We start from the raw sequence: 14,146 nt of genomic DNA, 5'->3' as shown, positions 1-14,146 counted from the left end.
TAAATCCCCCTCAACGAATGGAAGGGCAACGTGTCTCCTACAGACTCGGAGTAGATGGAAAGGATTTCTCCCTGGGAAAAATGTTTGATCAATGGAGGAAAAGTGCATTTGCACACCAGGCCTCATTTCACAATGTGTGATTTTATCCTACATAGATAGATTCACACATTGGTGAAAAGAGGGCGCACAGGGAGTATGGCCTGCGCCTTGACAGATTTCCAGACGATGTACAGGACATGATTGTGTATATCAAAGAGTAGTAAATCTGCTCCCAATCTTGAAGACTATATTTACGGGTACAGATTTACTGCTTTTTTACGTGAATGTAACCCATTGTGTTTCGCAATGCACTCTAAACAGCATACACGGAATAACGTGGTCAAATCAGTTGGTATAATTGATCTAAGCATAGACTAGTTTTAAAAAGTGTTTTTGTTTTTTTTGTTACAGATTACGAGTTTTCAAATGGATGCCGCGCTCCTCCCTGGAGACAAGCTCATGGTGAAATTTGTTATTTGGTGGTAAAGCCACATGACATTGATGCCTTATACATCACCTGTAGTACTGCTGGAGTATTTTTGAATGGGGTATGCATATAATGTTATTAGGTTATACTTTACAAAAAATATATATTACATTTCTCGGTGTTATGAAAATGTACTATGAACAACACTTGTACTGTGGGTTCTTTCCTGATATGCGTTACTCGTATCACCTGGGACAATAATGGCTTTAGAATGGTTCCAAAAGTTAGACTAAAACACAAGACAAAAAATTGTTTTTAGGGGGCAAATGGTTGTTTGTTTCATCATTATGTTCTTGAAAAGAATATACTAACACACGTGCGAACCTTCTCCTCTCGACCATAATCTTATTTTAAACACTACAGGAAGAGGCAATTTCATCACATTGTATAACTCCAAAATATGTGTAGCTCATCTCCAAGTTTCACTTCTTGGTTATCATTGTAACAAATGATCAGCACTCTATTCTAAGCTGCTGCCAGAGGCGATTTCTTTGCTAACAGAAGGAACACATACAACAACGTCCCCTAAAAGGAGCCCTAGTATTCCAGGGTCCCATCTTCCAACTTAGCTCTTCAGCTCCTCTGCTGCTTTGTCACAACTTGGCTGTGAAATTACTTTAGAAAAAAAAAGAATACAATTGATGGAGAAATCGAGGATGGGATGAGATGATTTTTGGATGACCTACCGACCTCAAACAGTAGGATTTTGGGGTGAAGGAAGGATAACTAATGGAAAATCGGATTATCAGTGATGCTGTGAATGGGGCAGATCTTGCAGCAACAGGGTTCTGTCCTGGAGTCTCCATTCGCAGATAATCTTTGCTTAGGTTGATGACTCTAAAACCAGATGCCCAACAAAAGATAATGAATCTCCCTTTTTGAGGTTGAGTCGTATTTGGCTAACATGCAGAAGAGGAGATGATTAATAGGAAGAACTATGACTGGGGGTGAAGGTTTGCATTGTCTACCATTCTGTCCATCATTTGTTCCTTTTGCTTTTGTTGCCCCAAGTGGGAAGGGTATGCCCAGATGTGGGTCCCATGCTCACTGCACTACTGGATTCAAGCTAGCCTAGCTGATGAGGGGTGATCACTTGAAACTGGTCCCAGGATGCTTGTTTCTGATCCAGGCAGAACCTGGCTTGGCAGTTCGGGCTGGACTGTTCACATGAGGAGCAGGGTCAAGACTGATTTGCATATGGCTGGGTCCAAATAGGGTGGTGTGGTGAGCAAAAGAACAATGGATTAAACCCAGATCTTAGTGACTGGGGGTGAATGTTTGCTTTGTTCAGCATTCTGCCCAACATTTATTCCTTTTGCTTTTGAAACCCTAAAAGCTGCAGGCATGGAGACAAATATAATGTTTTTCAGGCACCAGAACAAAGCTAAAGGGAAACAGTACTGTACTCTGAGGATTGAATCCACTTGCTGGCCATACCAACCACAATACTGTCAGCAGCAAAGCTTGCGGTACCATTACCATCAAAATTCATCCAGGGCTAGGTCAAACCCTCAAGACCTTCAAACTCAGAAAAAAGGCTCTCCTCTGGAGACAGACAGTGAAAACCTTATATCCCACCCTCCATTTGCTACTGCAGTAGGAAGATTGGTATCTCAACACAATGAAGTGTTGGAACCAATCATAATGGAAATGTGTGTGATAAATATTGTGAGTCATGGATACTCTCTACATTTGCCAGTTCCTCCAAAACCAACATCAGAGCACTGATCTGCAATCTTGAGAAAGGAAACATCTGGGTCCTATTGAAACGTGAAATCAACCTGGTGCCACCTCAAAAAAAAAGGCATGGAGTTTACTCCAGGTACTTCTTAATTCAAAGAAAGATATGAAGTTGGAGTGCAGTATGATACTTGATCTGCATTGTAATAACAAGTAAATCAGAAAAACAACATTTCACGTGCTGGCTCTCCATCAAATGTATCCACATTTAAAGCAAAAAATGTGTGCGATAGACCTGTAAGCTGCATATTCCACATTCCCAAAGCAATGCATCATAGAAAGTACTTAAGGTTTGCGGTTGAATCTCAAAATATCCATACAAAGTACTACCATTTGGCCTTAAGATAGTCCCATGCATGTTGTCCAGGTACATTTCTTTAGTGACTGCAAACCTTTGAAGGTGAGAAATATTCATATACCCAGATCTGGATGACTGGCTAACCAATGATCACAGGCCGTCAAAGGACCGAAGAGAACAGCCATGTTGCTGAACACATTGGGTCTCAAGATCAATCTACAAAAGTCAGTATCCACACTGGTGTAGCAACTAACTTATCTAGTAACTATGATAGACACTGTTGAATATAAAGTGTTTCCTTCGGAGAAAACGGCATCTTCTTTTTGAGAAAAGTGTCATCTCCCACTGGTCAACAGCGATCTGACAGCTCAACAGATCTCCTCCTTAATAAGTTCTAAAGCTTCTTGTATCTACATTGTCCTGAATACAAGGCGGCATTTGAGAGCTACTCTATTTGAGCAAAGCATCCCCCTATAGAACTAAACTCATGCGGTCTGGGAGTAAGGGGGAAATAAACCAAAATGAATAAACAACCTCCCACATGACCTTACCTACTTTAATGCTTGCTAATATATAGCATAGGAGCAGGTCATTGACTCATGATTTCTCCACACACAATTCTAAGTTTCATAAAAAAGCTTTTATTTATTTTTATTTCATTATTCACTTATATAAAAAGGCAATCAAATAACAATCTTAATTTATATTATCATATTTTCTTTAAACAATGCTGTTTCTTGGCCATATCTCAACAAGTTTCAATAGTACATTTTCTTAAGATGATCTCAGTCTGTGCAAAGAAAAAACACTCATGATTTGTACACAAATTCTTTAAGTCTTTCCTCTTCAAGGAACAAACATCAATTTTGCTATCCAAAAATACTAACCCCACATTTACGCGCTCATTCATATAATCAACACTCATATCACTGACTCATACTACACACACTCATCCTGCCCAGTACAGCATCGCAAACACAGATGAAAAAATACTCGGGGTAAGATCAATAACCCTCGAATGCTATGCTGATGGCTGGGACATCATACTCTCAGGTCGACGTACGTTTCAATGGATATAAAACATTAGCTCCATCTTCTTCAGGACCTATGAGTTCTTTTGTTATCTCTTTTTTCTTTAAAGGTAAAACGTGGGGAATCTGTTATTTCTTGCTGTAATATCAATATACTCCAGCAGGAGTGTTAGTGACCCTTCAGCCCTAGGAAGTCATTCTGGGTATCTGCTGTCAAGAACTAGTACAACATTCTAAGTACATCCTTTTGATTTCAAATTGAGAAGCTCTGATTTTATATACAAGTTGGATGAGCTCTGGCCATTCCAATGCGGGGGCTAATGCAGTTCGCTATTCTATTTTTTTCCTTTTTTTTCATTTGTATTGAATGGCTTTATCGATTGATTGTATGGGTATCCTCTACCACATGACTTACTGGCAGCGTCTGTTCATTTCGTTAGATGCGCTAGAGTGTAACTCGTGCAACGGAGCGATCTCTGCTGCTCCTTGCCTGGTTTGCGGCTGAAGCTCAAAATATCCACAATATCCAGACAAAGTACTACCATTTGGCCTTAAGTCAGTCCCATGCATGTTGTCCAGGTACATTTCTTTAGTGACTGCAAACCTTTGAAGGTGAGAAATATTCATATACCCTGATCTGGGTGACTGGCTAACCAATGATCACGGGCCGTCAAAGGACCGACGAGAACAACCATGTTGCTGAACAAATTGGGTCCCCAGATCAATCTACAAAAGTCAGTATCCACACTGGTGTAGCAACTATCTTATCTAGTAACTATGATAGACACTGTGGAAGATAAAGTGTTTCCTTTGGAGAAAACGGCATCTTCTATTTGAGAAACATGTCATCTCCCACTGGTCAACAGTGGTCTGACAGCTCAAAAGATCTCCTCCTTAATAAGTTCTAAAGCTTCTTGTATCTACATTGTCCTGAATACAAGGCTGCATTTGAGAGCTAGGCAGAAATGCGTAGAATATCTATGAGCTCAAAGACAGGCCAATAGGGTTAACCAATTGCAACTGATTTTCCCAGTGATGCATTGTCTCACACAGTAGTGCTGATGACAAAATCGCCTTCAATGTTATACCTCCCAGCAGGAGACACTGCTTCAGACAATTGTCACAGATGCATCTCTTATGGGACAAGGAACACATCTTGGATATTTGTAAGTGCAAGGTTGGTGGACGAACAAAGAAAGCTCCTACCACATACATTATCTGAAATTTAAAGTGGTCCACCTTTCCGTCCATCTTTGATGAAATAAAACTACACAGCTATGCACTAAACAAAGAGGGAGGTTCAAGGGCGAGAATACTCTTGCTGGAAATGTAAATATCCGGTTGTGGGCAATAACCAAAGGACTTTGGCTGAAGTCAGCACACATTTTGGACACTCTAAACCAACAGGCAGACTTCCTCAGTCTCTTCTAGAGCAAAATCACAAATTGGTTCTGGATGATGAAGCTGTTCAAAACATCTTTGAAGAGTGGGAATCACCTTCATTAGACCTCTTTCTAATTGCTCAAAACAAAATAGTAAGACTTTGCATCAAGAGCTCTGGATCCCAGATCAGTGGCATTACCTTATTGATGAGTTGCTCAAGGGCTTTCCTCCAGTCCTACTAATTCTTACTATGCTGTTGTAACTGTCAAGGCAATATTAGTACCCATACCTGCTTCAGATGTCCATCAGGGAGCAAATGAGGCTACTGTCATCCAAATCTCTTAAACATAATTCAGGGGCACATCCGGCATCCAAATTTGACATCCCTGAATATGGCAGCATGGCTTTTGGAAGCAGACTGTATGGACATTTGAACTTACCACCAGAATGCATGAAAATTCTGGAGGAAGCAAAGTGTCTATTCGCGAGAGCATGATACTCACTGAAATTGAAATTATTCTGTGCTATTTAATGCCCATTACAACTCTCATGTCAAGAGGACATTATCAGCCTATAACTCTTGCAATTACACCTGCAGAACAACTTCAAATTAAGGGTCCTTTTTTAAGATCAGTTAATTCAAGGTTTTTCTTAACTAAAGGAGTTGTCCTTCTGAGCAGCAAACCATCTACTCTATGGGAACTGAAATTAGTTCTACCTGATTCCTGTTTACCGGCGCTACGCCTCGCACAGCCACTGACTACTGAGGAGGGCGGGACTGCGAGGACCAGCTTTCCAAGCGCCCGGAGCACCATCGGCGCAGCTGGGTCCTCTTCCCAGCCACTCCCCCTGATTATCGCAGCGACTCGCGGCCCCCGCTTCGCGGGAGCCGCTCGGAGATAAAAGCTCACAACTCCATCTGAACTCTGTGTGTCCTGATTCCTGTTTACCGGCGCTATGCCTCACACAGCCACTGACTACTGAGGAGGGCGGGACTGTGAGGACCAGCTTTCCAAGCGCCCGGAGCACCATCGGCGCAGCTGGGTCCTCTTCCCAGCCACTCCCCCTGATTATCGCAGCGACTCGCGGCCCCCGCTTCGCAGGAGCCGCTCGGAGATAAAAGCTCACAACTCCATCAGAACTCTGTGTGTCCTGATTCCTGTTTACCGGCGCTACGCCTCACACAGCCACTGACTACTGAGGAGGGCGGGACTGTGAGGACCAGCTTTCCAAGCGCCCGGAGCACCATCGGCGCAGCTGGGTCCTCTTCCCAGCCACTCCCCCTGATTATCGCAGCGACTCGCGGCCCCCGCTTCGCGGGAGCCGCTCGGAGATAAAAGCTCACAACTCCATCAGAACTCTGTGTGTCCTGATTCCTGTTTACCGGCGCTACGCCTCACACAGCCACTGACTACTGAGGAGGGCGGGACTGCGAGGACCAGCTTTCCAAGCACCCGGAGCACCATCGGCGCAGCTGGGTCCTCTTCCCAGCCACTCCCCCTGATTATCGCAGCGACTCGCGGCCCCTGCTTCGCGGGAGCCGCTCGGAGATAAAAGCTCACAACTCCATCAGAACTCTGTGTGTCCTGATTCCTGTTTACCGGCGCTACCCCTCACACAGCCACTGACTACTGAGGAGGGCGGGACTGTGAGGACCAGCTTTCCAAGCGCCCGGAGCACCATCGGCGCAGCTGGGTCCTCTTCCCAGCCACTCCCCCTGATTATCGCAGCGACTCGCGGCCCCCGCTTCGCGGGAGCCGCTCGGAGATAAAAGCTCACAACTCCATCAGAACTCTGTGTGTCCTGATTCCTGTTTACCGGCGCTACGCCTCACACAGCCACTGACTACTGAGGAGGGCGGGACTGCGAGGACCAGCTTTCCAAGCGCCCGGAGCACCATCGGCGCAGCTGGGTCCTCTTCCCAGCCACTCCCCCTGATTATCGCAGCGACTCGCGGCCCCCGCTTCGCGGGAGCCGCTCGGAGATAAAAGCTCACAACTCCATCTGAACTCTGTGTGTCCTGATTCCTGTTTACCGGCGCTACGCCTCACACAGCCACTGATTACTGAGGAGGGCGGGACTGTGAGGACCAGCTTTCCAAGCGCCCGGAGCACCATCGGCGCAGCTGGGTCCTCTTCCCAGCCACTCCCCCTGATTATCGCAGCGACTCGCGGCCCCCGCTTCGCGGGAGCCGCTCGGAGATAAAAGCTCACAACTCCATCAGAACTCTGTGTGTCCTGATTCCTGTTTACCGGCGCTACGCCTCACACAGCCACTGACTACTGAGGAGGGTGGGACTGCGAGGACCAGCTTTCCAAGCGCCCGGAGCACCATCGGCGCAGCTGGGTCCTCTTCCCAGCCGCTCCCCCTGATTATCGCAGCGATTCGCGGCCCCCGCTTCGCGGGAGCCGCTCGGAGATAAAAGCTCACAACTCCATCAGAACTCTGTGTGTCCTGATTCCTGTTTACCGGCGCTACGCCTCACACAGCCACTGACTACTGAGGAGGGCGGGACTGTGAGGACCAGCTTTCCAAGCGCCCGGAGCACCATCGGCGCAGCTGGGTCCTCTTCCCAGCCACTCCCCCTGATTATCGCAGCGACTCACGGCCCCCGCTTCGCGGGAGCCGCTCGGAGATAAAAGCTCACAACTCCATCAGAACTCTGTGTGTCCTGATTCCTGTTTACCGGCGCTACGCCTCACACAGCCACTGACTACTGAGGAGGGCGGGACTGCGAGGACCAGCTTTCCAAGCGCCCGGAGCACCATCGGCGCAGCTGGGTCCTCTTCCCAGCCACTCCCCCTATAGACCCCTCCCGTATATATACTGGCCCCTGCATTCGCGCTAGCGGAACGCGCGCGGAATGAGGCGCGGAGCGAAGACCGGGCAAAGAGCGGGCCGTTTGAGGCCGTTCGAGGACGGGCGAGGCAGAGCCAAGCCTCGCATCTACACCACTTGTACCCTACGGCTGTTCAAGAAGCACTGGACTATGTCGGCCATAGAAACAAGAAGCAGATCTACACGTGCTGCAGGACCGGCTAAAGGTACCTTAGACACTTACTTTGCTAAAGCCGGTTCGCTGCTAATCGTCGAAATATCCATTCTTGAAAGGCGAATATCGCAAGAGATTGACTGGGTCAGACGATCCTCACTAGGTCCCCTTGCACTCGCCACTACGCCCAAACAAACCGATGCACCAAAATCTGGGGGGCTAACTGGCACTCCTGCTTTGCCTGACTTCTCTAGCCCTGTTGTAACCACTAGTGACTGCGATATGACTGCTATCACGGAATTAAGCATTCTGCCTCTTCCCTGGGTTAGGTTCCCCCCACCCCCCTTGAGTGCCACTCCGCCCACTGACGACGTAATTAGCAAGAAACTCACTTCAAACCCTGAGCCTGCACGGAGGGCGAGGGAAGGAGCGATCCCTAAAAGAAAGACGACGGCCGGCTTCACAGGAGGTCGCAAAGTGACTGTTACTAAACAAAACTCAACAAATGACCATACTCACCACACTTCTAAAACTAAGCCATTGAACCACACTGGGAAAAATAGGCCACTATCCTTGTCTAACATGCTTCAGCCGCTTCCTAACCAAAATGTCCCACCTGTAAACGAGCCCCTTAATCTCTTGGATATCCGAACCCTCCTCAAGGAAATCTTAAGTCCTTTGGAGGATCGCATCTCCAAGATAGAAACAACACGATCAGAAATTTGCAAGGGTCTCTCCCACAGGGCAGAGGGGAAGCAGCCATCACCCACTAAGATAAGCGAAGAAAGCAAGAGCAAATCTTCGCCTCCACTTAGGAAAGGTCCAATTCAACCCCACCCTACTCTAACATGTGAACTCTCTCTACGCCCAACAGAGCATCTACCATCAGCCAAGCCAATGCGTGCAAATACAAATACAAATGTTCAAGATGCTTCCGCTGCGCCTCCAGTTGAGTCACAGCTGAAAGCAATACAGGCCATAACAATCAATCTTCCACCACAGGCTAACCCATATGTAGTGATCCTAGCTGGCATTCCTGAATTGAATTTCCCTGCTAGAGAACCAGAGGGCGCACTAAAAAATAAAATCATTCACTGGTTGTCAAATAATAGACCCTTGCCTGAGGGAACACACAGCGAGGTCCTCACGGTCAGAAGAGTCCATTGGGTGGGTAATACCAACAAGTCCATCCAGGGCGACTGCGCTGTGATTAATTTTAGGGACCCCGCCACTGTGAAGTACATTTGTAGTTGGCCCAGAAACACGTACGGATCACCTATCCACACCCTCCCCCTGTCTTTCTTTTATCCTCTGCTAGGGCGTGAAATGGTTGGAGAGAGATGGGAATTGGTAACTAGAAGGGATCGTAGGGGGAGACTAAATGCAAGCCCAGAATACCCCATCTCTAGAATTACTGCGGTTAATCATTTTCCTACATACAACAGGTATAGCTATCTTGACTGGGTGGACTGACTGAGTGAGAAAGGGACGGGTGATGTGCTGGGTCTGAAAAGGCCTCCACCAAACGACCCACAGTCAGACATTTTTACACAGGGTGTTGGATTCAAGCAGACACAAACCAACACGGAATCTAGTGTGTTGGATACTACCACACTTATCATAGATGCTCCAGCACTGGATGCGGCGCCCACTGACCCGAAGGCCCTCTCTATGGATATATCTCCCTTACCCCCCAAGCCTGCTAGACACCAAACCCCCCTCTTAAATATTCTTTCTTGGAATGTTGCGGGCTTGTCCAACAAATTAAACTGTCAGCTCTGGAACAGCTTTATAGCAAACAAGGACATATGCCTATTCCAAGAAACGTGGATGAGGGAGGACATCACCCGCACTGGCTTTGCTGCCTTCTCCAAGAATGCCAAATGGAGTGGCAAAGGCCGCCCCTCTGGTGGGCTTGTAACTTGGATAGCCTCACACTTGGGATGCAGGGCTTCCCCTATGCTAGTAAATTTGGAGGATATTTTGGCCGTTCGACTGGAGTGGCCAGGTTCGCAAAGCCTCCTGGTAATAAATGTTTACTCAAGGCCAGTCAGTAACTCGCAAGAATCCACTACTATTGCTGAGCTTGATCTTGTCCTAAATGCAATTCCCTTGGGCACCCCCTACATAGTAGGTGGAGATTTGAACTGTCACTTTGAACCTCTTATGGGTTCAATGGATGGCTTGACCAAGGAGGAAGACCATATCTGGTCCATACCACCGTCCCATCTACCAGCCCCAAGAATGTGGTCCCCTCTAGCGGTGCAAATTACATCGCTCACTGTCAAACACGGGCTTAGGGCCTGCAATGGAAGGCTGCCATCAGATATTCCTCCCAATTGTACCTTTCATAGAGAGGGCAAAACATCAAGACTTGATTACATTCTGGTCCCACTTGCCCTCTGGTCACAAATAAGTGACTTCCGGGTATTACAAAGAGAAGATAGTGACCATAACGCCCTGCAGCTCGAGCTACATTACTCTGGCCTTGAACCAAAGGAGAATGATCAGGAACCACCTGATTCGGGATTACTCCTCTCAACTAACAGATGTAGAATAAAATGGGAAAGCCTACTAGCTAAAAAAGGGATGCTACCAAATTTATATGTCCTACTCATCCCAATTTTGGAGAAGGCTCAAGCTCTTAATCTGCAGCCTAGTACCCCGGGATCACTCAACAAGTTGAGGCAGCTACATGTAGATCTCACGATTTGCACATCAGAGACTCTTACTAGCAATCCCAAAAGGGCTTGTGTTCATACTTCTTGCCCCTCTTGGTATAACTCTGCTTGCAGGAAGGCTAAGAGCAATCTTCTGTCCTTAATCAAGACAGGCCAAAGTCGGATAGAAATCAGGGAAAGAAGATCAGTATATAAATCCTTAATCAAGAATGCAAAACTTGAATGGGAACACGATAAATGGGCGAAACTAACGAAATTCTTGGCACAAGGGGATTCCAGGAACTTTTGGCGCTGTGTAAACACAGGTTCAGAGGAACTGGCCCCCGCGGTTGAACCTAACATTTCAGCCAAGTCCTGGCGGGACCATTTCCAGTCCCTATATATGCCCCCTGTGGGAGCCGGCCTCGTGGCGTGGTCCTGTTCCCCCTCGCCAAGCCGCACGAGGTCCCATGCACCTCGGGGCTCCTCCATTTTGGACTACACGTCACTCCACGTTACCACCTGCGTGACCCCGCTTCACCTGGCCTCTGTCCCAGCGAGGCCCGACATCAAGGCGCCAACCCCTGGCCCGGGGCATACCACGTGAACCCTTCCCACTACCGGCGGAGAGCAGTATCGATGGGACCCCCAACCGTCCTTCCACACCTAGGTGCGATCACCCCACAGCTCTCTGGGGCCTGGCGCCTCTCCTGCTGGGCGTCTGGCCGCTCCCTACCCGGCCTCTCCGCCCCCTCCGGGCGCAAGGGTCCGGACATCAAAGGGCTCCAGTCCTATATCTGGGGCGACCCGACAGCAGGACAGTAGTTGTATCCTGGAGTCAAGAGCCCTGCTGATCGGATCGCGGCTGACCCTACGGAAGAAGACTCATTCTGAAACCCACCCTCTGAGCCCTGCTGACGACGTCGCGGCTCCATCGTGCTTAAAGACCTTCACGAACCTTTGGGACCCTGCTGACGCTGTCGCGGCCTGACCTTGTTGAACTTTACCATCAGAGCCCAGCTGACCTCGTCGCGGCTCGACCGAAGCGGACCTACCACCGGAGCCCTGCTGACTGTGTCGCGGCTCGACGAAGCGGAACTACCACCCGAGCCCTGCAGACGCCGTCGCGGCTCCCCACGTCCGAGCCGCTCCGAGACCAGCACTCAAGGTCTGGCGCAGAGCCTTCCCGTACCTGGCTGGTACTAAGACTGTCCTGCTACCTTATCCCTCTGAAGACATTGAGACTCTTATTGGATCCCTCGATCCCACTGTAAATATTGAACGTACTACTGTTGATAAAGAACCAAGTTAAGCAACTGATACGGAGTCCTGTGTGGTGGTATTACTGGGCCTAGTATGAACATAGGAGAAGGACCTCCCCTAGGGGGCTTCTCAGCGGCGCTCGGCTATAACTTTGCGGTAGGAAGGTGCCCCGGAGTAGTCTCTCCGACGCCCCGGTGGTCCTCCCTCCAACACCCCCCGAGGGGACTGGAGCTGACCCTGCTTCGACGGAAGCTACTATCCCGTCGGGTCTCTCCTTTTCCCTAAAAGAAGTTAGAGTGGCTATTATGGGTCTTGCGACAGGAAAGGCGCCAGGTTTGGATGGTTTGCCGGGCGACCTCTACAAGCAAGAACCTGAAGTCTGGGCACCCTATCTTACGCTTTTATTTAATTCCATCCTGGAGGGCATGGAACTACCAGACACTTGGCTGGGCGCAGAGATTGTCCCAATTTTCAAAAAGGGCTCTCCTCTGCTCCCAGCCAATTATAGACCAATTAGCCTTATTGATGTCTCCCAAAAACGTTTTGGTAGAATTATTCTCAATCACCTGCAGGACTGGATTGAGGATTCAAATATTATGAGCACATATCAAGCTGGTTGTAGAAGGAAAGTATCGACCATTGATCAGATTTTTCGTTTAAATCTTATTCATTGGAAGACCGTTTTAGTTGAGGGCGGCACTCTGTATACGGTCTTTGTTGATCTACGCGCCGCATTCGATCTAGTGCCAAGGGAAAAATTGTGGGCAGTTCTTGAAGATCTTGGTATCCCAAATGATATCCTTACCATTCTGAGAAGACTGCACCTGGGGAATTTCGCAAGGGTGAGGTGCGGGAGAGGGGGCTCCCTCACGGTCCGTTTCCAGAGGGGTCAGACAGGGCTGTGTGCTGGCACCGACTCTTTTCTGCCTCTTTGTCAACGGGGTGATTACCCACTTGAACGCGCTGAAAGACATCGATGCTCCGAGGCTTGGAGGCATGAGGGTACCCGCTATCCTTTTTGCGGACGACACCCTGTTGCTCTCCAAGTCTCCTATGGGCATCCAACGGATTCTTGATGGGTTCGCAGCTTTTTGTGCGACTCGGGGGTTGGAGATCAACGCGTCCAAAACAAAGTACATGATCTTCAACCCCCCATCGAACACTCGTCCCAATCCTACTCTTGGGCCCTCTAGACTAGAGAGGGTCTACACATTTGAGTACCTCGGGATAACATTAAATCAGTCCCTGTCTTGGGATTCACACTGTACCAGAGCAAATTTGAAACTAACTCAAATGACAGGAGGTCTGGCAAGGATGTCTCGAGGTTTGACCTATGAGCCGTTCTCCCCCCGCCTACAAATTTACAAGACTCAGGCAAAAGGGGCAGCGATTTATGGGGCTGAAGTATGGGGTCACACTGCTACTCAGACCTTCCAGGTGACCGAGAACAATTTTCTCAGACATTTAACAGGTCTCCCTCCAAGCACCCCTCTCCTACCACTGAGACTCGACCTAGGCCTCAGACCAATCACGGACGAATTGGCTCTCAAACCCCTATTGTATTGGCGGAAGTTATGGTCTACACCTGAATTGTCTGATTATAGATCTGAGCTCCAGGAAATCTTGAGACTTTGCAATCCTGCACGGTTCCCCTGGCTCAGACATATCAAACAAACATGTGAGGCACTAGGCAGACAGAATTTATGGTCTCATCCGGAAATCACCTGCCCCAGAATTTCAAGGAAGTCCCTCTCCCAAGTCTACTATGAACGCCACTTACGTGTCCAAATTAAAAACACACAGGAGAGGTCCTTAACAGGTAAATTTCTGGAGTCTAAAGACCTATACTGCCAAGAGCTAGTATTTGATAATATGGGCCCTCCGCTCACCAGGAAGCTCTTTATGCAATGGAGGTATGGCACCCTTCCTCTAAAAGCGCACACTGCTAGCTGGACAAACTCTGAGACTTCACCGCAATGCCCAGCTTGTGCGCATCCTAAGGAGTGTGACCTGCACATAATATTCTTTTGCCCTGCATACAGACGAGCGAGACAGTACTGGCTTGTTCCAATTCTCAAAAATATGGGCTTTAGTGGTCACCTTTCTGCATACAGGATTTTAAAAACTGATCTTTCGGCCCCAATTGTATTTGCGGTCTCAAAATTTTTAACGGCAATGTGGCACAGCCGTAGTCACTGCATTAAGCTATTATTAACTGAATGACAGCTTTTTACTCTGGTCAATTGTCTGTAA

At 48.1% G+C, this 14,146-nt stretch overlaps 1 protein-coding gene across 2 annotated transcripts in view; it reads left to right on the top strand.

Moving 5' to 3' along the window:
• ODAD2 (outer dynein arm docking complex subunit 2) overlaps positions 1 to 14,146 on the top strand; it is a 1,108,894-nt gene that overhangs the window by 301,799 nt on the left and 792,949 nt on the right. For both annotated transcript variants that reach the window (XM_085631770.1, XM_085631771.1), the window contains exon 6: positions 451 to 587. In XM_085631770.1, coding sequence (XP_085487896.1) covers positions 451 to 587 — 137 coding nt within the window. The remainder of the gene's footprint in view (positions 1 to 450; positions 588 to 14,146) is intronic.

Source organism: Triturus cristatus, chromosome 10 (genome assembly GCF_964204655.1).
Source record: "Triturus cristatus chromosome 10, aTriCri1.1, whole genome shotgun sequence".
Classification (NCBI taxonomy): domain Eukaryota; kingdom Metazoa; phylum Chordata; class Amphibia; order Caudata; family Salamandridae; genus Triturus; species Triturus cristatus.
The sequence above is the reverse complement of the archived record's forward strand: the minus strand, read 5'-3'. Positions and strand labels throughout refer to the sequence as shown.